The 23,587-nt window shown below is 41.6% G+C and overlaps 1 protein-coding gene and 1 long non-coding RNA gene across 3 annotated transcripts in view; one reads left to right on the top strand and one right to left on the bottom strand.

The window, feature by feature from the left end:
* Positions 1 to 5,167, bottom strand: part of nkain1 (sodium/potassium transporting ATPase interacting 1) — a 447,372-nt gene extending 442,205 nt beyond the window's left edge. For both annotated transcript variants that reach the window (XM_039739190.1, XM_039739191.1), the window contains exon 1: positions 4,538 to 5,167. In XM_039739190.1, the coding sequence (XP_039595124.1) occupies positions 4,538 to 4,591 (54 nt within the window). In that variant the 5' untranslated portion in view covers positions 4,592 to 5,167. The remainder of the gene's footprint in view (positions 1 to 4,537) is intronic.
* Positions 5,168 to 5,477: 310 nt separating this feature from the next.
* LOC120517091 overlaps positions 5,478 to 23,587 on the top strand; it is a 46,482-nt gene continuing 28,372 nt past the window's right edge. The window contains exon 1 of the long non-coding RNA XR_005630989.1: positions 5,478 to 5,559. This is a non-coding gene — a long non-coding RNA (uncharacterized LOC120517091). The remainder of the gene's footprint in view (positions 5,560 to 23,587) is intronic.

The following is a 23,587-nucleotide window of genomic DNA, read 5'->3' as shown; positions in this document are numbered from 1 at the left end:
CATTTAAAAACTGCATTTTGTCTTTACTTGTGTTATATTTGACTAATGGTTAAATGTGTTTGATGATCAGAAACATTTTGTGTGACAAACATGCAAAAGAATAAGAAATCAGGAAGGGGGCAAATAGTTTTTCACACCACTGTAATTAACTATTTTACATTATAGTGAGTAATTAACCATATTAGAAAATAGTAAAACATAATAATTTGAAAGTAAATTATGTTTCATGTTGCGTTAGGGTTATTTGTTGAGTAATACGATTTTGTTCTGTTTGGCTCTGAAATGAATACGCAAATACTTTTTCAACTTACACTTTTACTGTAAAACTTCAGTAAAAACAATTTTTTGAATTCAATTTTCGTCAATATCGCATTGAAATTTGAATCTGTGTTTGGACTTTCATCGTGACAATGCGACGTATCACTGCCCATGAGTGAATATCGTTTCTTTCTCTCTATTAAATAAACCAACTTTTTTGAATGTTTGGCTCTGAGATTTGTTAATTGCCTTCGCAAAATACGAAAAAATGTTAATGTTTTAATACGAATGGCATATCAAGATCTCCTTTGTTGTCTAATGTTATCCGGGGAAGATGCACTACATTACCTTTCTTGGATACGTCCTTGTTTCTACAGTAATTCGTGCGGTGGAAGACGGTGGAAGAAGGTGTTAACGGTTGTATATATTCTTCAGGATATTGTAAGTTGATGTTCTCATCTTCCACAAAATCACCACCAACTGTTTCAGCATAGTCTATTGATACGCATTTAACCACTTTGCCGTGTAACCAATCGACATTTTTCGCGTTAATTTGTTAGACTTCATCGTTTCTCGGTGCTAGGATTGCCCATGTACTCATTTCTTCTGTTGATAACCCTTCTGGATGAAATTCTTCAATAGGATTTGGACATAATAAGTCTTCTTTCATTGGGAACTTAAAGGAATTAAAATTTATAAAAGCTGAGAGCGCAGGAACTGTGTCTGACAAAACCTTTCACACGAATGAGAGGTGAGAGGACTGTGGGCGTGGTTGAAAACGGTTAAGAGGAGGGTGGAGCTTGAAAAAATCTCATGGCCAAAGTCTCGCGGGACTTCAAAAAAGCCTCGTCTCGTTGCAGGATTTTTTTATATAATGTTGGTCCCTCACTCTTTGGATGGTTCCAACCAGTCTTGCTAAATTCATGACATAACTTGCATTATATTATATTATACAGTACAATATCTGTCATGAAACGAATTAAATTGATAATTGGAATGAATTCTAATTTGTTATTGCATTTTGAACCTTCTACCTCTTGGAAATCATCTTCTGTGAGTTCCATCAATAACATCAAGTAAGCTCTTTGCAGGTTTTTAATCAGCACCATTAATTTCATGACAGACCGTGCGTTATATTATATTATATGGAAATACAATATTAATAAGTAAAGCAGCTTTTGCCAGCAGGCTCTAATGCCACCCAATTTACACTCGTGTCTGGCTAAATCCATACGCACACTACATTTCCCAGCTGTGTCTTTGTTAACTCAGCACATTAAAGTTGATCGCACAGACAAAGACTTGGCATCACATTGGCCTAAAATGCAGAAACATGTCACGCCCCTCTTCCTCACTTCTCTGTAGAGAGTGAAAGCCAGACCCCCAGGCAGTAGAGAACCTTGGGCCATCTCCATGGGCTTTGATTGCCTTTATTTCCTACATGCATCTCTGTCTCGCCTCAGTCTCTTTTGTACTTGAAATTTTTAAAAGTCCATTAAGTATCTACAAAGTGTTCTTAAATAAGAATTTGCTGCACATGTGCCCTTTTCTGCACACAGTCGTGTTGCACACTGCATTTGATTTATGCCCAGCAGTAACACTGTTACTCCTCTTCAAGGTTTTTCATATTTATGTGTTTCTTTGTAATGATTTACTTCTAAAAGCAGCTTCTACCCGCTGACACACTATCTGGAATCCAAGTGCTGCTTTAGAAAGTTATAATTGCTCAGTACCAGGAATCCTTTTAAGCTGTTGGCAATCTCAGCTTAAACCGCATACAAGAAGAAACTCAAAGACAGTCACTTAAGGCACCTGCGTCTCCTGTTGCACTTTGGCCAAAGATTTTTTTCTGGCACGGTGCATTTTAGTTTTCTTTAAAGAAGACACCAACTTACTAAGTAACTTCGTTATCAGCCTTTGCCAGCAAGACATGCAGCGGGCATCTTAAAGAAATAACAAGCTTTAGACTCCTGGGGACATCCGGGGGCCCGGGTGTCATTCAATCGATGCCATCTGATGATCACATCTTATGAAAATCTTTTTCCTCCCAACCTGGAGGGAGCGTGGCCTTTACTGCTATCTGGGTGCCAAAAGGCCAGACCGTAATCCAGCTGGAGTTTTTGAGAAGTCATCTGCCACGCTGTGATGTCTGAATGTGAGTGATATTCACAAGCTGTCATCCAAAGTGACCTTTTAAAAGCTGAAATGATCCAGCTGCTGTGGGCAGCCCAAAGACAGGGTGGCCAGTGCACTGATGCTCACCGACAAGAGGACAACATAACAAAACAAAAAAAAAATGGCACGGAGAGGGGAGGGATTCTACAGAAATGGATGAATTCTTTGGGACTGATCCGCCTTGTTCGCTTGTAAACAGGTGCAAAGGTCGCTAAAATATCCACCATTTACTATATGGAAGAGAACGTTGGAGAGCAAGAGCACAACAGGACGAGGCAAGTTCAACTGGGCATTGCCACCCAAATAAAAGTTTCATCGAGCAATTTCAATTTTTTATGAGTTCTCAGGTGAGAAGGAAGCTCATAAAACATTTTAATGCTGGCAACATAGCATCAGAGAAATGCTTCCTTGAATTAGAGCTTAATACACATAACTCATTCGCTTCCACATTCAGCAATAAGGGGGCTGTGAGACACAAATCCAAAGCCTCTGAAAAAAATGTGATGAAAACCTCAGAAGCAATTATCTGAGTTAATTAGGGTGACGACGGGTTTATCCATTTATCAATTATTACACAGATAGATAGATAGATAGATAGATAGATAGATAGATAGATAGATAGATAGATAGATAGATAGATAGATAATCTTTTGTGGTCTCTAACAAGCATACATTAATAATATTATAATCATACATGGTTTGACAAGAAAAAACACTGCCACGTGAAGCTTTTTCAGAATATAATATAGCCAACAGGATTTAAGAAGCTCTATACTGCTACAGCATTTGACTCCCATGGTTATCTCTAATAAGGGCATAAATAATCTAACTGGCAGACAGACAACAGGCACTATATAAGAGATATTCAGTGGCTTTCATATCTTTATACATTAGATAGATAGATAGATAGATAGATAGATAGATAGATAGATAGATAGATAGATAGATAGATAGATAGATAGATAGATAGATAGATAGATAGATAGATAGGACATACATTACTTATGATTATGATCATTTTGAATGAAGATTGAATTCTTCTATTTACTTTTCACTTTCTCCTACCAATGTATCAGTAATTGCATAGATTAACAGATAGTCAGAACCACACATTACTTATAATTACAATCATTGGGAATGATGACTGAATTCTTGTGTGCACTTTCTGATTTCTCCTCGTGTGCTAAGGAGATGTGATATATGAACTGTATGTTGGACGTTACATCTGAAAGGATTTGTCCAAATCTTTGTGTTTTTCATTCTGGGATACTCAAGTTGGTATTGGTGGTCCACAAAGCTGCCACTACCCAGCAGCCTTAACCATTCAAGAGATCACGGCAAACTGAGAACCCCCCACATCCGAAAAACGAGGTTGGGGATTTTCATTCCCACCCTCTGCAATGTGAACTTTACTTTTAAAATGCCCTATTAATAATAGGGCTCACCATGTCAGGTATGCCCAGCCACCGTTACAACACAATCTCAGAAAATAACAGTCCCAGTCCCTTCCTCTGACCTCTTCCTTGATCTCAGAAAGTGATCAGCGTCAACTGCTACCTATTAAATTTCTTTAGGTCCATAGAAAGGTGATGGACATATGAAAATGATATGTGGCAGCCTTTGGAGAAGCACCTTGAAAAGGAGGGGGCCTCCTGCCTTTAAGCCCTCCTGTGATTACTACCCAGCAACATGCTGCTATCACAACTGGGCTCACACAGCAACATCACAATAAAGTGCTGCCCACTGAGGATACATTCACAGGATTCATAATTAAATCTGGTGTTAATATTAATAGACTCCTTAATCCCTTTGTTGCTATGATTTGTATACAGATCGGTCGACAGATTTCAAGTAGATCTTTATGTAGTTAGGAAAGCTAATGCATCTGGTAGCATCGCGACAGTAAACAATTTTAATGTACAGTCTGTAAATGAATACACAACACATTAAAATATTCCCAACACAACTGGGTAAATAAGCCATGTTGTAAAGGCGCTATATTATTTCCGCGCGGACAGAATTCCGTCAATCACCAAGCATCGCAGTGTTTCGCTTGCATTGTTTCATATCATATAACGATAGAAAAAAAATCAATGCTACTCACCAACTGCAAACCGCATATGACCACTAAAGTGCATCTCCCATTGCACTTCCCCATGCTGAGACGCGGGTGTTAACCAAGCAACTCCTTAAAAACGATCAGATGATGAGAAACAATAAAAACACGAGCAAAGCGAGGAATGAGAGATGCAGCGAGATTTCAGAGCATCGCGAAGCCGCGGCCACCGCTAAACTGCTCCGTGGACCATCCCGGTGTCACTTGAGTCTAATCGGCCAGTGCCCGTTACGCTGTCCACAGCATGCTGCCGGGTGCTCTATCCTCACGATATCTCCTTTTTTTCGTAGAGAGGTACGTCGAAGACACTCCTCTTTATCTCTGATGGGACATCCTCTTAACTGATCCCACGAGATTGCAAGAATAAAAAAAACAATACAAAGAAAGAAGAAGTCGGAGAGACTTGAGGTTCCGTTTCCTCGGAAGCAGACGGATCTTTGGCGGGCGGCCGAGCTGTACTGCGCACAGCTGAAGCGACTCTAGGCTTTCCACTCACGAGTCGAAACGGCTCCTCGAGTAATCACCTAGAAGACGGGGTCTAGCATCGCATCCTATCCTCGTCTGAAATGGAACACTGTAGTGGAAACCAGAGGTCTTTGTCGGTTTCACTGCCGAGAGCTTGAGGCAACCAAGCCCTCTCCTCATTTATAATAATGAATTCTGCGGCTTGTACGACCACGTGGGCTGCGGGTCTCTCAGGCGGAGACGGGGCGTGTAAAAGCAGAGCAGGGGAGGCAGAGAAGAGAGTGTTACTACGAGCTGTCACGACGACAAGCGACGAATTAAGAATCCGGCGATGAAGGGCGCGTCCCTTAAAGCAGCGTCAGAAAGTACCTGAGCCTCGGATTCCGGCACTCGGAGAGGGAGGCGGATTTATAAAGGACCTACATTTAGTTTGCTGTAGGGGAATCCTGGGGAAGAATTGGGTATGAGCACAACGGAGACCCATAGATAAGAAATATTGAATCGGAATGGATCGCAGATGGGAGACAAGCGCTCCACTTCTTCACGTAAGCATCGGGGAAACGAAAAGTAACCGAAAAACTCGAAATCCTTAAGGAATAATGATATCCTTTGGCCCTGGTGACAGAATCCTGTTTTGCAAAGAGCAAAAATGGATACGCATGGGTTAGGGATTCCCAGAAAAGTATGAGAATGCGAGAATATCTCGTAAATAGCTGGTAACCTTAAGTGGGGAGCGTGACGGAACGTCCGAAATGACACAATGATGCGCCTCAAATATGAAAGCGCCCAAAAGGAGTGATAGAGTAGAGACTAGCCATGATGTGAGCAAGTGTTGCGAGGAACTGTTTGATTTTGACCAGTAAACACTCTTAATGTAATCAGTTGGTGCCTTTTCTGTCATTTCATATTATTTTAATTTCTTGTTTACTTGCATGACTGTGACGATCTGCCATTACGTTTATTGAATGTACTGCTGGATTAACCTTAACGCGCTTTAATCATGTTCGCCTTTGTATTACACTATATGAGTGTACATATTATACACTATATGTACAGTATAAGGTTCAGATCCCGATAGTGACTCTGTGTGACCATGAGTAAGTCGCTTCACCTGGCTGTGGTCCAACTGGAAAAAAAAGAAATGTAACCAATTGTATTTCAAATGTAAGCTTCCATGGACAAAGGCGTCAGGCACATTTGAAATAATAAAAAAACACTGTACGTAGCGCTTTGATCATATTTGACTTATACCACTATGTCGCTATGTTTGATTTGATGTACTTTGTTTGTCTATGTGTATAAATGTCGTGGGGCTCAAATGGACGGACTCCGCCGCTGCTAAATGACATCCACGCAGTTAGAAGCCTGCTTAGTACCTTGGACTAGAGAAGCTAGTTGTTATAATGCCCCCGAGTTCTCGTCCAATTGCGTCTTTGGGGACAGCTGTGAAGGGAGCGACATCAGAGAACAGAGAGCCAGATTACATGTAATATGCACCTCTCCACGATCGGACGATCTCGGTGTCTTCTCTCGGTACATCTCTCCTCACAGTCCAAGCAATATCGCAAATGTTAAAAAAATTAACGCTTAACGAGTACTCATGAAAACATCGTTTCTATATACTGTATATAAACACCTTTATGGGTTAATCCGATTCTAGTAAAGTAAATTCAACGCTGGCGATGCTGGTTCATGTCGTAGTCTCCTGAGGTGGAGTCTCTGTGTAGTTCTGGGTTGTTACGAGCAGCAATGGAATAAACCATCCCCGGACAGGTCGGGCGCATGTCACAGTCCACACCGAAGCGCATACCTTAATATCAGGCCAATTTAATGTCACAGATTAAGCTAATACTGTACTCAGTTCTTGGGGATGTGGTGGGTAAAGAGGCTACACACGACCATTTAAAAAGTGATCAACAGCACTGATTTAGAGACCCAACTCCTAATGGTCCAAAATTAACCAATGAACCACACTGGCTGCCTGTTAGCAGTTAATTTAGAGTTAACGGTGCTGTATGAAATAGACACATTTACGAGTGAACTGATGTTTCCTTAAAAACGACATTGTGGTTAACATATCATTTGGTAGACTTCATTATCCAAGGCGACTTACAACATTTGAGAGACACAATTGGTTGCCTTTTTATTTTTGTCCAACTGGAGCTCGGGCAGGTGAAGTGACTTGCTCATGGTCACTAACCTTCAACCACGACATGTGAAATCCAAACCTGTCTGCCGAACAGAAGAATCACCAGTGTTGGATCAAAAATGTAAAGTGTAAACATTGTGCCATTTTAACACCGGCGACTTTATTGTACTCATTCCATACCTGTACATGATTGCATACCCACAGCTACGTTTTGCAGAACGCCAGTATTTTCAGAGCAGGCACGTGTTGCTTTTTAAAAAAAAAAGATTTTTAGACATTCCTTATTTGACTCTATGTCTTAAACATGACTCATTTCCTAGTTCACCGACAGAGCAGCATGGAAGGCGTTGTAGAAAGAGCACTTTGGAGCGCACATCCTTCAATGCATTAAAAAATATTACAGGTCAAGTCAATATTACCAATCATATCAATTCTATTAAAAACAGGCCCGATCGGACCAATCGGATATTCTCGATTTATGAAGCTGGAAACTGCGCATATGCATTATTAAAGCGCTTAGTAGGCCTATCTGAGGCGGCTTAATTTAGTCACGTGTTTAATCCGTCAATATGATTTATGTCTACTCACTTAATTAAGAATTTCAGAGAGAATTTATATAAAAGAAAAGATGAATTTGGGTCAGAGAGCAACAAACTGATATGCCAAACATGTGGAGACGCAGAGATATCACTCAGTCTGTCAATATCAAAAAATAAGGACACCGAAAAGAGTAAGCGTGCCAGGAAGGGCAGAACTTGAAGCAAGTAATAGTTTGTGCAGGAGTGGGGTTCGCATGTCACTGAGCAGCATAAATAAAATACAATTTGACTTTTTGTAAAGGCCTTTCTGATTAATTCGAGTTATTGTTTGTCCAAGCAATGGCAGGGCGCTAGCTTTGCAAGCGTAACAACAAACGCCAGCCACTGCATAAGATGCAGTTTTAAATACACAAATAAAGTACTTTTTATGTTAAAGACTTTTTTTTGTATTATTTTATTCTTTAGATGAATTGTGCATTATACTGTAAAACCGCGATACTCCCAGTTCCCGCTACATTAAAGCCATATTGTTTTATTCTTTACAGGAGTTGTGTTTCCGAGCAGTGTAAACGTGTTTGTATCGAGCATTATACTGTAAAACCGCGATGCTCCCAGTCCCTGCTCGGCAATAACCCCCTCATTTTAAGAGGGGTCTTCCCGCATTCTTTAAGTGAGAATCTGGTCGCCCTACCCATACCTCATTCTATATCTGTACCTTAACGGAAAGTTTCTTTTGTTATCCAGTGTGAAACATTGCTATACGCGGTAAGGTAGCACTGTACATGAACACAAATATTTCAGTGGGGCCGCAAATATCTCTGAAATTATCACATTTTTGTAAATCGACAAATAGAAAAAATACATTTAGGAACTGATCAGATATGGATACAAGCAGCAGTGTCCTTACTGGGGCTTGCGGCCCCTGATCAATGAGAGCTCACCACCTCACCTGTGCCATCTAAGACATGTGGGCTTCTAGCCCCCGATGTGCGCAAGCCCGGTCCTTTTTCCTCCACTCGAGGGGGCTAAGCACTTCAGAAGGGGTGACGCTGGACACGAGTTAGCCCAGCAGGTAAAAAATGTTCATTTAAAACAAGCCTGTACTGCTGTAAAAAGCAGTACGTGTGGGGAAATTCTGAACTGGAGTATATGTCTTTTTTATTTACGGTTACGATGTAGTGCCTGGCATACACAGGTAACATGCATTATACACTCGCGTGTGCACTGTTGGGTCGTGCGCAATGGTACTGTGGGCTTTTCTCGATTGAAAAGCTTTTCAAGATCTTATAGAGGGGAACGCGACGTTTCGTTGTACCTATCTGAAATGTATTTTTATTTGCTCCTTCTCTGCTATAAAAGAACAATTTAAAGTAGATAGTATGCATTTTAAGCTGAAAAAATATTGCTACACGCTAAACATGTCACCCTGTGGCCCTTTGGCCAGCTATAGCGCCTTTTCTGCAGTGGCGTGGTGGGGGGGTTAAGGGGTCATCTGTCCCCGGGCACAGCATCCAGGGGGCGCCAAATTGATGTTACGAAATTTTAGAATGAAATGTTTTCCATTCTTAAATGCACTAAAAAGTAAATAAAAAACATTCGCATACTCAGTCCATTACTCCATCAGTATGAGGATATCTTTTTCCGATGTTTTTGTCTCTTTCTGATTTCGAAGCACGTATTAGTTCTGTATACCCAACAGACAATAATTTATCCCCTCCACTACTCTGACATGCTTGACTCCCACCCAGAAACATTTTTGACGTCATTAAACAGGTCGCGCGACTGACATGAGGCATTAGTGTATCTTTGTCTAAGTTGTTACAAACGCCATTTCTGTGTGCCAAGTGATTTGTGTTTATGTGCTTGATAGGAAATTGAGTTGAAGTATTCAAGTAGATGGCTACAAAGGTCTAGACGTTTCCCCATCATATTTTTGTACGAATAAATTATAAGCAATGCAGTTTTTATAAAAATATATTTATTTTGCTTTATAATTTGCTATATACTTTCATTAAAATCATTTTAAAATGCGGAAAACGATTTTTTTCCTTACAAAAACTATTGACGGATTTAGATTTTAAAGAACACAAGGCGGCGTTATCATTTTGGGAGACTTATATGATTTTTTTTCTTAAAATACTATTATTTAAAATACATTTTTTAAAATTTTCTTTCCCTTTCCCATTGCATTTTGGCAAACAGGAGGGGGCGCGAAACCTTCAGTTGTCCCCGGGCGCTGAAAACCCTAACTACGCCTCTGCTTCCCTAGGGTGTTAGTACTCTGCCCGGCCCGTTTTTTTTAGCATGGGTTATAATGCGTTGCCTTCCGTTTCATCCAACCGTCCAAAGCCATGTGTTGTGGTTGGCCGTCTATCTAACTGACCATAATGCGATTGGGGTGACTGGGGTCTATGCCGGACTGCCCTCCTGTCTGGATGTATACCCTTTTTTAAGACATGTTGTAAATCGCCTCATCTCGGTAATGAAAACAAGAGGACTAAGACCTCAACAACTCTGAAAAGTGAACGCGCCCTCCTGAAGCAAAGTGCCATGTAAGTTATGTTGCGTCTAAGCGGACGTCTCGAATGTCCTGATTAAGTAAAGGACTACAGCTAGATAGTAGCCTACCTTTTAAATCCCATTTAAAAATTCGCGTCCCTGGTAAAACTGAAACTGAGGTATTTGGGCGAATCACAATAATAACAATAATAGAAGAAATAATGCATCTTGGCTGGCACGTACTGTATATTTAGAAGTGCGCTTTCGGGCGCGCTGGTTCACAGCTGTCACTTGTTTTAACAGTAAACCGCGCGGTGTTATGCCCACTGATCCTTCTTGGGATTCGTAATCACTGGCAGGCTCTCTATTGAGTTAATATGTTTTAAATAGGTCGCTGAAAGGCCAATCATTTGCATCAAATTTATTTGATATTCAGTTATTTATATATTTTATAAACTTCAACTGAACTGAAGGCCGCCCTCTTGTGTTCAGAGTGTGAGCTGCAGACAATTTCAACCGCACGACGCACGTTTGCTTTCCCGTTCGCTTGTTCCTACTAGGCAAAATAAAAAAAAAATGTTTTGGTAACATCAAGGTTTTTAGTGGCTTAAAGTTAATAAGAGATGGTAATAAAAATTGGAAATGTTTATCCAGTTTGGTCCTAATTATTTAATAAGCAAGAGTATTTGATATTGTACCTTTCTAACAAAGATGAAGAGAATGAATTTTGAATAAGAAATGATGCTGGAAATAATTTTATACAATTAAAGATCAATAATCAAATAGGCTAATTATTATCACAATGACAGTTCTTGCTTGCCTGTTCTAATCAACAAGAAAAATGTTACCACGCTGTGGTGCCATGATTATCAAGTATAACAACCTTAACTCGAAACCTGTGTCTTTCTTAGCTAAAAAATCTCATAACATGTTTGTCATGCAAAGTATGTGTGCTTATTTTACCTCTTGCAAAAGTGTGAATTAAGTTATAATACAGAAGAGAAAAGTTGCATCTTCCACATCCTTCTGAATGTTGGGTACAGACATCCACTATCTATAGAGGCAGATTTAGGTATGGTCGACATGTCCAAAGTGGCATCTTACTGAGGATGGCACAGAGTACCTACACCAAAAAAAAGTCATAATGGCAATTACAGTCTGAGCTGGTCAGTATATTAGGGGCAGCATTTATGAAAGTTGAACAGGCATGCTCGTAAAGTCTGTGTTATGTACGCAGAGGGGCTCCAATGATGTAACTGAAGGGTCATGTGCTTGGCACCCTGACCTGGTGGTCGAAGTCTGCATGCCGTCAACTGAGGAGTGCCATTTATGAAAGCTAAGGGGCACACACTTCATAAATTGCGTGGTATGCACATAGAGAGGTGCTGTTTATTTATTTATTATTTATTTATTTATTTATGTTTATCGTCAAAGTCTTATCCTGACTACTCGCTATAGACACTGAGGTGCACCGTCTCCCACGCATAGGGCTCCAGGTGGGTTTTGACTGGCACTACTAGAACATCAGACCTCTTGATGTGCAGTGCATTGTTCACGGTGATCAGAAACATTTAAACTAAACGTTTTGGGGTTTGTAGGTAAGTGGGCACAGCGGTTAGTGCTGTTGTGTCATGGCTGTTAGCATGGGCTGGCATTCTGCCTGTGGCTCATTCCTTCATTAATCCTGATACTACTCTGTTTCACTGCAGTCCTGGAATGTGAAAAAAGATTTTAAGAAATGGATGGATGGAGTTTTGAGTGAATGGAAAACAGTGAAGACTGGGACACAAGAGCTGTTAATGAATTATTCTATCAATTCAACAAATTTGTATTCAATGTGGAAACTTTATCAAGAAGTAATTAACAGAAATAGAAAGGAAAAGACGTCAACAATCCTCAGTGCATATAAGACGTGTTAGTGCAGGTGATGCCACATGCAAATGCATATTAAATTACATTTAAATATGAAAGGTAATATGACCTCTCAAATAAGAGAAAATGACATTTAGGGAGACAGATGAAAACGTCTGAGAAGACACCTGAATCTAAGGCCAGCATCCAGTAAACATTTTTGTGCAATACCGTTTAGTCATATGGAGTTGGCATCCTGGGTTCAAATCCTCACAAAGTTGTTGTCCATGTTCTGCTCCCGCCATGTATATGTGGGTTTTCTTCCAATAGCCCCAAAAGACGAGCTGGTTAGCTTCATTGACAATTCCAGATTTGTCCTGTGTACGTGCGAGAGGGTCCTGAGGTAGGCCGGCACCCTGTCCAGAGTCGTTTCCTGCCTTGTACCCCCGAAGTGCTGCCAGTATAGGCCTGCCATGACCCTGAGTTATGCGTAAATTAATGTGTAAATATTTTTTTTTCAATTACATCTTCACAACATACGTCCATTGCTAACCACACGCCACAGGGCACAGTGCCTAATCTCTGCTGCCTCACAGCCCCCATCCTACTTGGGCGCTTTATTTGTGTGCTGGGCACATTATTTTTATGTAGCCGTTGGATTTTCTTCCCCAGGTTTCGGCCAGACTTCATCTTTCAGACAAGCAGGTTAGGTTGACTGATAACTTACACTTGGTTCTGCTTGAGTGAGTGAGGTTTTATGCGCAAATGGTCTTCCCATTTGACTGACATCCCATCAAGGACTGGTTCCCATCATGCATCCAGTGCTGACAGGTTGACCTTTGACCCATGTGATCCTGTAATTAATGACTGGAGTGTTTTAAAAATAGATACTTGGATATTCTCAAAAAATGTTGCATGTTAATTCAATTCAGTTCAACTTTATTGTCATGGTACGCTGCCGAAGCACGTGTACAACAAAAAATAATTTGTGTTTAAAGAAAACCAACAGGGCAGCAGCAAACAATCAAAACTAATAACATAAAATATAAAAGAAAAGGCTATATATGGGCCAACACTGGTTTATAGTCAGTAGACAGTTCAGAGCGGTGACGTCAACAGATGTTTTGGTGGGCTGGGGCTCAAAGGAGAGAAAGAGCACTAAATAGCAAAGGATTTGTTACACTTTAATCCTAGACTCACTTTGCTTTCTGTGTTTTTAAATTTCATGGGACATCTAGATGTTACTTCAGAGGAATTATAATATTCACAAAATAGCTAAAAATATTTGTCCAAAAACTGTTGAAAATACTAAGATGATCAGCAAAGACACTAGACCCCCACTACTGTGCATAGGCTTTATTTTTCCAACATGATGCACTTTAACATGACAAACGAGCAAATTAAAGAATTCCCATCTGGTTACATGAAATACCAAAGATAACAACAGCACATCAAAATAATTAGTTTTCTCCAAAAAGTCCATGTGGTGGCTCACATATTCAGGAAACCACTAGAACTGATCATCTGTACATAGATCACCATTGCAAAGCTTCCATATCTTTGGGGTGCCAGCATGGCTGATCCCTTTTTAATCAAAACAAGACAACAAAAAATAACCAAAAATAACCAAATCAGGACAGTTTAGCCCCACCAGGCATGTACAAAACAAAAAGGCTTCAGTGCTCCTCACACAATGGAGGCTAGAAATAACAGAGAGCTCTCTTCTTCTCTTTCTCTCAAACGTTTGCTTCGGTCATCAGATGACCACGCTTCCTGGCTGCCCTGTTTATATAGCTAGGGTCCTGGAAGGGGTGGTGCCTCAGTTTGCTTGGTGGGGCGGGGATAGCAGTCTCCTAGCAACAGGTCCACACTGGAGAGGAAACCAGAGATACAGTAAGTGGCAGCGCCCCCTCCTGTTCGACAGTGGTATCACCCATCTTACCTGAGCCACTCCGTAGATCCCTAAGCATGCGTGTCGTCACAGCTTTAAGTAAGGAAAAATGAAATTCTTATGACCCAGGACTCCGAAAATACAAGGGAAACGCTTTTTAATTTAGTGTATGTATTAAAATCTCTAAAATACCCTTTTGCTTTCTAGCTGTTGTCAGTTGTGTATCAAAATCTTGCTTTCACCTCCCACGTTTTTATAGATTCAATTGTCTTCAGCCTTTGTTATTAGTGATATCTTTGACGGCCGAGTCAGAAGCTTACACAGCCATTCCTGTGCACATACAGTAGACTTCTGAGCTCGGACTTGAACTTCACTCAGCAGTTGCTGTCGATACAGGCAATGTGTGTCATCAGTTGTCAGCTACTGAAACAGTTCTGGAAACACTCGATTAGCTCAAAGTCTCTGATGTACCAGGCATTGCTTGGGCATTATTCTTTATGCAAGTGGGTGCAGAATTCAGTTCAGTCTCAATTGAGCTCATTTTTGTACAGTGCAGACCCAGAGCGCTATTACAAACTGTCAGTTAAAAAGTACAAGGATAGACTTTATAAATCACTAACTATAGAATTAGTACTCATAAAGTAGAAATTGATCAACATAAATGCAAACCAACAATATCTGCCTGTTATTTAACTCTTGAACTAATAGAAAAGGAAAACAAAAACTCCTGTCAGCAGCATTCCTGGAAAAAATAAACTACTGGGGGGGTCCAAAGTTGGTTATAATACAGAGTCAAAGACACAGTGACACAGAGACAGCCCTGGAGACCTTGGCCAACTAGCTGCCCACCCTTTCCTGGGTATTCTACAGAAGACACTATGCTTTGCCATCCAGTCTAATGAGAGAATGCTTCCATCCAATGATTTCAAGGCTCCCAGTATCTGAGATGCCTTATCCATGGGTAGGACAGTCTGACAGTAGACATGACCCCACTGAGTTCGAATGGTACTGCCAAATATAAAATCCCAAATACAATTAGTTTCTTTTTTTTCCTCTCAAAGAGAGCAGACACACGTACGGACAGGTACAGACACACATTGTCACAGATGATTTACTTGACTGCAGTGAAAATGTTGTGCTGCTCTGAGAAACAATTACATTTCCTAATACTTTTTAAAATAATACATTTTTATTAAATAGTGCTTTTCCCATGTTTGAAGATGGGGTACATCTGATTACCATGACAAGCTGGTGCAGCATGTGAGAAGACAGAACAGCTGCCTACTGTGTCATAACAACATACAAACTGACATGACCAACACACGATATTTATTTTATATTTTTTAGTAGAATTAACAGGTATAATTGTCATAAGCCAAATTTCATTTCTATATGAAATAGTAAACAATAGCCTACCAAGCTTTAAGAAGGCACGTTGCTTATCGCTACCATTTTTCTCTTTCTTAGAACACACAAGGAGGCGTACTTGTGTTCAGAAGTGATCGGTTAGGTCAATACAAGAAAAAAAAATACTTGGGCCAATGAGGAGAAAGGGGAGGAGCTTGAGCCATTGCAGCCACCCCCTCTGTGCACGTCTGTGATTAAGTCTGTTTTGTCATATTGTTATCTGTTTTGGTGTAGTAGTCATATATAGCTTATCCCAGCCGACACATCCAGGCCGATAGATAGTGTCTTCCCTGCAGCATGGAGGTGCCCCGGATTCTCGCAAGGCATCATGGGAGATGGACCTCGACTTCACAGCCCTGCTGGGTGCCGTGGGTGCCATCATGTGGCGCAGCAGGGAGACACAGGGATTTTTATTTTCCCTATAGCCAGGAAGTACTCCCAAGTCACAGGGACAGAAGAACAGAAGTACTTCCGGGCTGAAGAAAAATCTAAGTCTTCATCTGACCCAGAAGTGCTATGAAATCACATGGACAGAAGGACTATATAAAGGACTATGAGAGACCCAGCAAGCTAAGCCGGAGTTGGGTGGTAGAGTGACGGAGATGCTGGGAGGAGAGGAGGATCATTATTGTTATTATTATTATTATTGATTTATTGTTTATGGTGGTGATTGTGGTGTCTACTGTGGCACAATATCAGAAAGAAGAAATGAAAATAATTTCTGATACTTTTATCTCGTGTCTGGACGTTTGTCTGTGGGGTTTAGAGGACGACAGTAACCGTTAGTGTCACTATATATATATTGTGGAGGATGGCCGGCTGTTTATCCCGGCCAATACCCCCAAGCCGCCAGGTGGAGCCCTCCTTGCAGTATGGAGATCCCCAGAAGACCAGCAGGGCATCATGGACAATGTAGTTTTTATGCGCAGCCCTGCTGGATGTCATGGGGGCCACTAGGGGATGCTGCAGGGAGGAACAATGGCTATTTTCCCTACGCCCGGAAGCACACGTGGACAAGAGGAATGACATGCTTCCGGGGTGATGAAAAGAACTTGTACCTGACCCGGAAGTGATTGAGAGTCACATGGACTGGGGATTAGGAACACTTCCGGGTCAGGAGATATAAAAGGACTACGGGAGCTCCCAGACGGCGAGCTGAGCTGGGTGGAAGGGTGGCAATGTGTCTGGGAGCTGGAGTATTGGTTTATTGTGTATTATTGTTAGTTATTTATGAGTATAGTGGAGGAGAGGGTGTTTTGTATGAGTATAGTGGAGGAGTCGTGGACAGGGGTGTTTTGTACACTGTGGAGATTTAATAAAGTCAGAAATTTGCTGCTGTGGTGTTACTTTGAGATGACCTGGTGTCTGGAGTTTCTTCACTAGTGGACAGGTGTCAGGTTCAAGGGTTGCACAGGTAGTCGAGAGCTGCTCAGATGGAGGAGATTCTAGGAGACAAGCAGTTACTCTAGGAGAGCTGGAGAGGGCCATATATATATATATGAGCACTAAAAAAATGGAAGAGACCAAACAATCAGAAACAGACTTCATGACACCCAAATGTCTACTGTGTGCTCAAAAGATTTGGGGCAAAAGATTTGGGGCAGCCACCAGTATATTATTCCTAGCTGCAAAGGTTTGGTTTTCCATTCAACAGAGTATTTGATTGTGGAGAGTCCAAGACATAACTGCTAATGGTTGAAAAAGATGGTGGTTTTAAATGGTCAGACAGGAAGTGATGTTTGTTAGCTGGAAGTGATGTAGGTTGACCGAAATTTGGTTTTGATGTAGTTTGCTCGAAAGTGATGTTTCTCTGACATCAGCCTGGGAGCTGGGACTGGAAGGGACAATCTTCTGGCAAAGGTTTGGTTTTCCATTCAACAGAGTATTTGATTGTGGAGAGTCCAAGACATAACTGCTAATCTGGAAGTGATGTTCTTGATTGAGATAGGTTTTCCTGGAAGTGATGTTCTTGATTGAGATAGGTTTTCCTGGTCTGTAGAGATAGCAGGAGAAGGTTTAATGAACCCCGCCCTCCCCTGGCCTGGCGTGGAATTACCTTTACTTGGTCCACACAACGTCCCCCTATTCACATGTGTGTGACTATATATATATATATATATATATATATATATATATATATATCTATATATATATATATATGTAAGCCCATGCTGTAAAAAGCCTGTGTATTAGCAGCAGGAGGAAAAGTAAAAGGGGATACCATTTTGCTGATGTTAGCAGGTAAGCGACTTTCTCTTTCTTCTCCGGTTTCGTTTTGCTGATGTGCTGGCCTCGCTTGTGTTATTAGTAGCTAAGCAAGTTTTGTTTCCTCGGAGGTGGAGCCCTTAACCCGACTCCACCTCTCATTTCCAGGCCGGACAGACAGACACACTTGCACGCGTAGATATTTATATATAAGATATATATTGTGGCCACCAAGGGGTGCACTAGCTCTCAAAACAGACACAATACACACAAAGGCTTTTTATTTGCCTGTGGGAAACTCTTCCCAGTCGTTCTCACGTTATTAACCACAGATAAGCACCGACACAGCACAATATAATAGCACACAGCACTTCTCTTCTTTCTCTTCCTCTTCCTCTCTAAGTCTCCCACCTCCGCTGCTCCTCTGACAAGCTTCTTCCTCCACCTCCCAACTCTGGCTCCCAGAATGAAGTCAGGCGGCTGCTTTTAAGTGATCCCCGGAAGTACTTCTGGTGTCCCAAAGGCTTGGCCCAGGAGCACTGCTGCGCAAAGCTGGAGCCCCTCTATGTAGGACTCCCCACTCCTTGCAGCACCTCCTGGCGGAATCCTTTGCACCCAACAGGGCTAAGTCGCACAATTCTAATGCCCATGAAACCCAGAGAGACTGCCATCTAGCACTCCGGGGAAGAATAATGCCCGGTGAATGTTGTCTCCCCAGTCCTTTCATGTCCCAGCCGGGGCCAGGGTTCCAGTCATTCACCACTATGTAGTAACTTTACAAATATTACAGTTTGTGACATATGGGCGGCCATTCATCCTGGCCAATACCCCCAGGCCACCAGGTGGAGCCCTCCCTGCAGCATGGAGGTGCCCCGATTGCCAGCAGGGAATCCTGAACAATGGAGTTTTTATCCACAGCCCTGCTGAATACCATGGGAGCCGCTAGAGGACCCTGCAGGAAGGAACAAGGATTATTTTCCCTACGGCCTGGAAGTACGTCCCAGTCACGTGAACAGAAGAAATGACGTACTTCCGGGTTGAAGAAAAGGAGTTTTCACCTGACCCGGAAGTGCTGGATAATCACATGGACTGAGGGATCAGAAGCACTTCCTGGTCACGGACTATAAAGGACTGTGGGAGATCCCAGACGAACAAGCTGAATCGGGTGGCAGGTTGACAACGTGTCTGGGTGTGGAGGACTGATTATTGATTACTATTTGTGTTGATTTATATTTAAATTCAATTATTGGACTTTTATCTGGTGTCTGATCTGAGGGTTCAAGGGGATGACAGCGCCCCCTATCTGTCACAAGTTTTAAACAAAAATCAATGCTTCATTAAACTTGGTCCTGCTCAAAACTGTATGCAGGCTTCTACTGTTCTGCCTTGACTCCTTTAATGAACATGTAGCTGCTCAGATAGCAAAAGTAAGAGATTCATATGACCCCCATTTACCTTTTCACCCAAAAAGATGATATTATACATCACTTTTCATAATGAACACCACTCTAGACAAATGAGAGCACACTTCTTTTACATCCAAAGCTATTTGTATACCGTGAACACAGACAAGTGAATTGAATTTCTCAGAGGCAGACAGACAAGACTGAAACTTTGGCCTTGTGATTTCTAGTTGACCGACTGCTCTGCTTCTTTTGACTGAACTGACACAAAGCAACTCAAAAAGCCAAATGCACAGCAATTTCTCTATGATGTTGACTTCTTTTTTTTCCCCAGAATATATCAGGCAGAGAAATCAAAGGAGAAATGCAAAAAAGTAACCTGCAAGTGTGAGGTCATAGTATGTTATACATAAACAATACCAGAAATCTGTGAGGGGACTTCACTCAAATGCTTGATTCTGAGGGCTTGTCACTGGCTTGCTTAGTGACTACGCCGTGTTTGCAATGCAGAAGTGAGTCACAGCCTCGAGGGTTTCAATCCCAGGAGTCAGAAGTTGGTCAGTTCGCCGCTCACCAGCTGTGTAGCAGTGACCCCCGCAGCTGCTGAGGCTTTCCGAGGGGCTGTCAGCACTACTGCTAGAATAGTCGTCACAGCAGCCCTCTCTCCTAGAAGCTGTCAGCAAAAGTTTGAACTGGGCCTTCTTAAGAGTTTGGAGTCAAAGCTCATGCAAGTCAGAATCTTTAAGAGCCAAAAAATACTCTTGTTTTTATTAGGCCTTTGTTTATCATCACGGGTACACCTTTTGGATGGCATGGTGGCGCAGTGGGTAACACTGCTGCCTTGCAGTTAGGAGACCTGTGTTCGCTTCCCGGGTCCTCCCTGCATGGAGTTTGCATGTTCTCCCGATATCTGCGTGGGTTTCCTCCGGGTGCTCCGGTTTCCTCACACAGTCCAAAGATATGCAGGTTAGGTGGACTGGCGATCCTAAATTGTCCTTGGTGTGTGTGTGTGCGCACCCTGTGGTATGCTGGCGGCCTGCCCGGGGTTTGTTTCCTTGACTTGCGCCCTGGGATTGGCTCCAGGATACCCCTGTAGTTAGGATATAGCGGGATGTACAGCTTTTAATGTATTTGTAGTGTACTAGAATGCCATTATTTGATAGCATTTGTATTGGGTATAGAGCCTTAGAAGACAGTACAGAAAATTACAAGTTTAGGGAAAAGAAAAGACTATTGAGGCCCTTCATCTGCTTTGTAGTAAACAAAAGGACAATTTGTCCAAGTTTCTGCTTTGATCTTTGTGCTAATAGGTCAATAGCTGGCTAGATAAGAAAGGCACTACTGTATATGATTGTTAGACAGATAGATCCACTGTGAGAGACAGTTACCAATAAGTAATTTAATGTGGCTAAAATTCTCCCCAAAAAGTGAATAAAAAACACTTACTTCATCCGTTTTGTAGCATCCATTCTTTGCAGACTGCAAGTGAAATTTATTAAGAGTGTAATTTGCACAGATTCCAGGAAATGCTTTCTTATGCAAATGATTATGAATGCATCAGGGAATTCATGAAACAGCCCGGTGGTCATTGACATGCCACAATTCTTCAATTCTCAGTGAACAGGAAAATATATTAGCTCCACAAAGGGTCAGATGTGCTTCTTTGCTTTTGTCTTTTCTTTGTCTGTCTCCAGCTTTAAAGAGCTAAAAGTGATTAAAGACACACGTCTACATTCTGGCTCAAATCCATTACAGGGAAAGGAAAAAAAAATTGAATTAAAAGGAAAACTTTACAAAGAAAAAGCTAAACACGTTCCATAATTTAAAATCATTTTCAAGTATAAAAAGTAAGTTAAAACAATTTCCACACTGGTAACTTGAACCTAATAATACCATGCACACTCATTTTTACCCACTGTCACAAGAATGGACAGGAGACATAAAAAGATTTGGGGCAGCCACCCATACATTATGCCCTGGCTGCAAAACGGTTGGATTTTGTGGAAATGTGTCTGGTTCAAAGTCCAAAACAGTACTGATGACATGTGGCAAAGATGGCGGCTTTAAAGGTCTGGACAGGAAGTGACATCATCATGGGCGGCAAAACCGGAAGTGGCATCACCACAGGCACCAGAAGTGCCGTCGTCTGGGCAGGACGTGATGTCATCATGGGTGGCGGAACCCTGTGGAATTTCCAGTGAATGGTCTACAGAGGATGGAGAGAAAAAAATCAGTGCACCTCGCCACCCCCTGGTCAAACATGGAATTGTCACTTTTCGAGCCCTTTACCTGCCTGCCATGCGCACGTGTGTGACACAGCATAATGAAACTAGGTGGAAATAAAGACTAATTGGAAAAAGGGTCATCTGTAAAATAGTGCACCGTAAAAAAAAATTACGTTATATTTACAGTAAAGTACTGGCAGCTGTGGTTGCCAGAATTTTACAGTAAAAAAAAGGTGACAATATTTTTAGGTCTACAGTATAACTTTGTAGTAAATAACTATTTTTTCTTTACAACAAGCTAACATTTAATCATAACCTGATATCCATGCACTGTAATAAATATGCCAGTCTATAAACTATTACAAAATACGGTCAGGATCAAACACCCATACAAAGTCTGCATCAGTAAAGTAACAACAATCAATAGCAAACATGTTGTATCATTTAATTTTAAAAAGAATTCAATGTTTAAGAAAGTTGTAGCACATTGCCTAGTGGAGAAATAAAGTTTGCCTTTGTGGTGTGTGGTGTGCTACAGGTGTGCCAACTTATCGAATACAACCCACCATAAATCAGCTTCCATTACCTCAAAAAACCTTCAGCACGCAGGGAAAAATAAGCCTGCTAACTCTATTTAAGTGTTTTTCCCTCTGATCAAAGGTGTGCGGTTCACCAGGGACAATAAGGGGGCGTGTCCTTATGCAAATATCGTAACTTTGGTGTTAACTGAAACTGCGCTTTACAGTTTTACATTTTACAGCTACTTAACAGTTTTTCATGGTAAAATGAACAGTGTTTTTTTCAGTGTAACTATCAGTAAACTGTATGTGGCATATTTTGAAGGTGGAAAAATATCAATTTTACAGAACATGAAGATGTACAGGTGATTTTCAGTAGAACATAAGGTAACTTTCCTTTTTTTCAGAAAAGGTATTTTACTTTCACCATTAACATCATTTTTACCATTAAATTTACTGACATTTTTTACAGTGTAGTAGGTATTTAAATATGGAAAATAACAAAGCAGAAGTTCTTGAAATTAAGTTCCTAACAGATGAAGTTTTGTTCTGCGATGCTGTAATGGAAGGCATGGATGGTCTGTCATCCCGACTGGGATTGATGATGTTTTCTTTACCTGGCCGGGAGGACATCATAATGGATGGACATCCCAGCTGGAAGGACTGTTGTTCCCAGTCCAGGTCAGGAGGCCACAATAATGGATGGATGAGGGGAGACTGCCTTCCTGTGACAAATGTTCCCTTATTGCACTGAGTAGCAGCAACCCTCTGGCGCTCCCACCGTTTGGACATACGCAAGGCTGCGCAGGAGATGTCATCTTGATAGGCGGGCTGTTGGGGTCCTTCGGAACTGCTGGAGGGAGCTTGAAGTAGGAAGGCCCAGAGCTCAGTCTGATCCAGAAGTGTTTCTGAGTTATGCCTCTGATATGCCTAAAGTGCAACCAGGTCTAGCAGGTGAGAAAGAAAAGTGAGGAAATGTAGAAAAACATAGTGAAGAATTGTGTTGTATGAACAAATAAGTCTGCGTAAAGGTATCTGTAGCAAGTAAGAGTCGTTTTGTACTTAGGACTTTAAGTAGTTTGTGACGGATGTCGGTGGCCCATGCCCAGCCAGGATGCCCCTTCGACACTTGGTTTTGGGGAATTGCCATGGGCTACACGCTACTTCCTCTGGAGTGCTTGGTAGCAGCCTCCCTGGGTTGCATTGGGGCTTCTTGTTGGACTCCGTGGCCACTGCCAGGGGGAGCTGCATGGCTTAACGAGCCTGTATGGGCAAGAAAGCAGCCACACCCGGAAGTGCAGCCTGAATTAGGTTAATTATCACCTGAAGCACTTCCGGGTGGGCTATATCAGGAGCCAGCAGCCATCACTCCAGAAGCCAGAGTTGGGAGGAGGAGGACGACGACAATGACGACGACGACGACACTTGCCAGGAGGAGTGGTGGTGAAGACCAGTGTGTTTTGTTTTGGTGTATTTACGTGCCCCACAGGTGAAGACTAATATTTTGTGTTTCATTTTTACACGTGCCTCCGTTGCCAGTCTGTGTTAGGTCGGGTGCCTATATAGCGCCTAAGATGCCCACTACTGTCCACAGATACATCCTCACAACACTAAATAGTAACGTGTATGTGATATCAGGATCGGACTGACCACCAAATACACAGAACAATGCAAGTCTTACTTGTGTGTCTCCCCCAATTGTAATGTAACACAAATAAAAGACAATGCCTACAACACCATACATTCAATGCTGCATCAAGATCAAGACCAATAAGAGGACGCAGTTGTTGAATTATTATTTTTATTACATTATTATTATTAATTTACTAAACACTCGCCCACCCCTGGGTTTGGTTTACCGAATATACAATTTAAAGAGATTGTTA

This window comes from Polypterus senegalus, chromosome 17 (genome assembly GCF_016835505.1).
Source record: "Polypterus senegalus isolate Bchr_013 chromosome 17, ASM1683550v1, whole genome shotgun sequence".
Taxonomy (NCBI): domain Eukaryota; kingdom Metazoa; phylum Chordata; class Cladistia; order Polypteriformes; family Polypteridae; genus Polypterus; species Polypterus senegalus.
The sequence above is the reverse complement of the archived record's forward strand: the minus strand, read 5'-3'. Positions and strand labels throughout refer to the sequence as shown.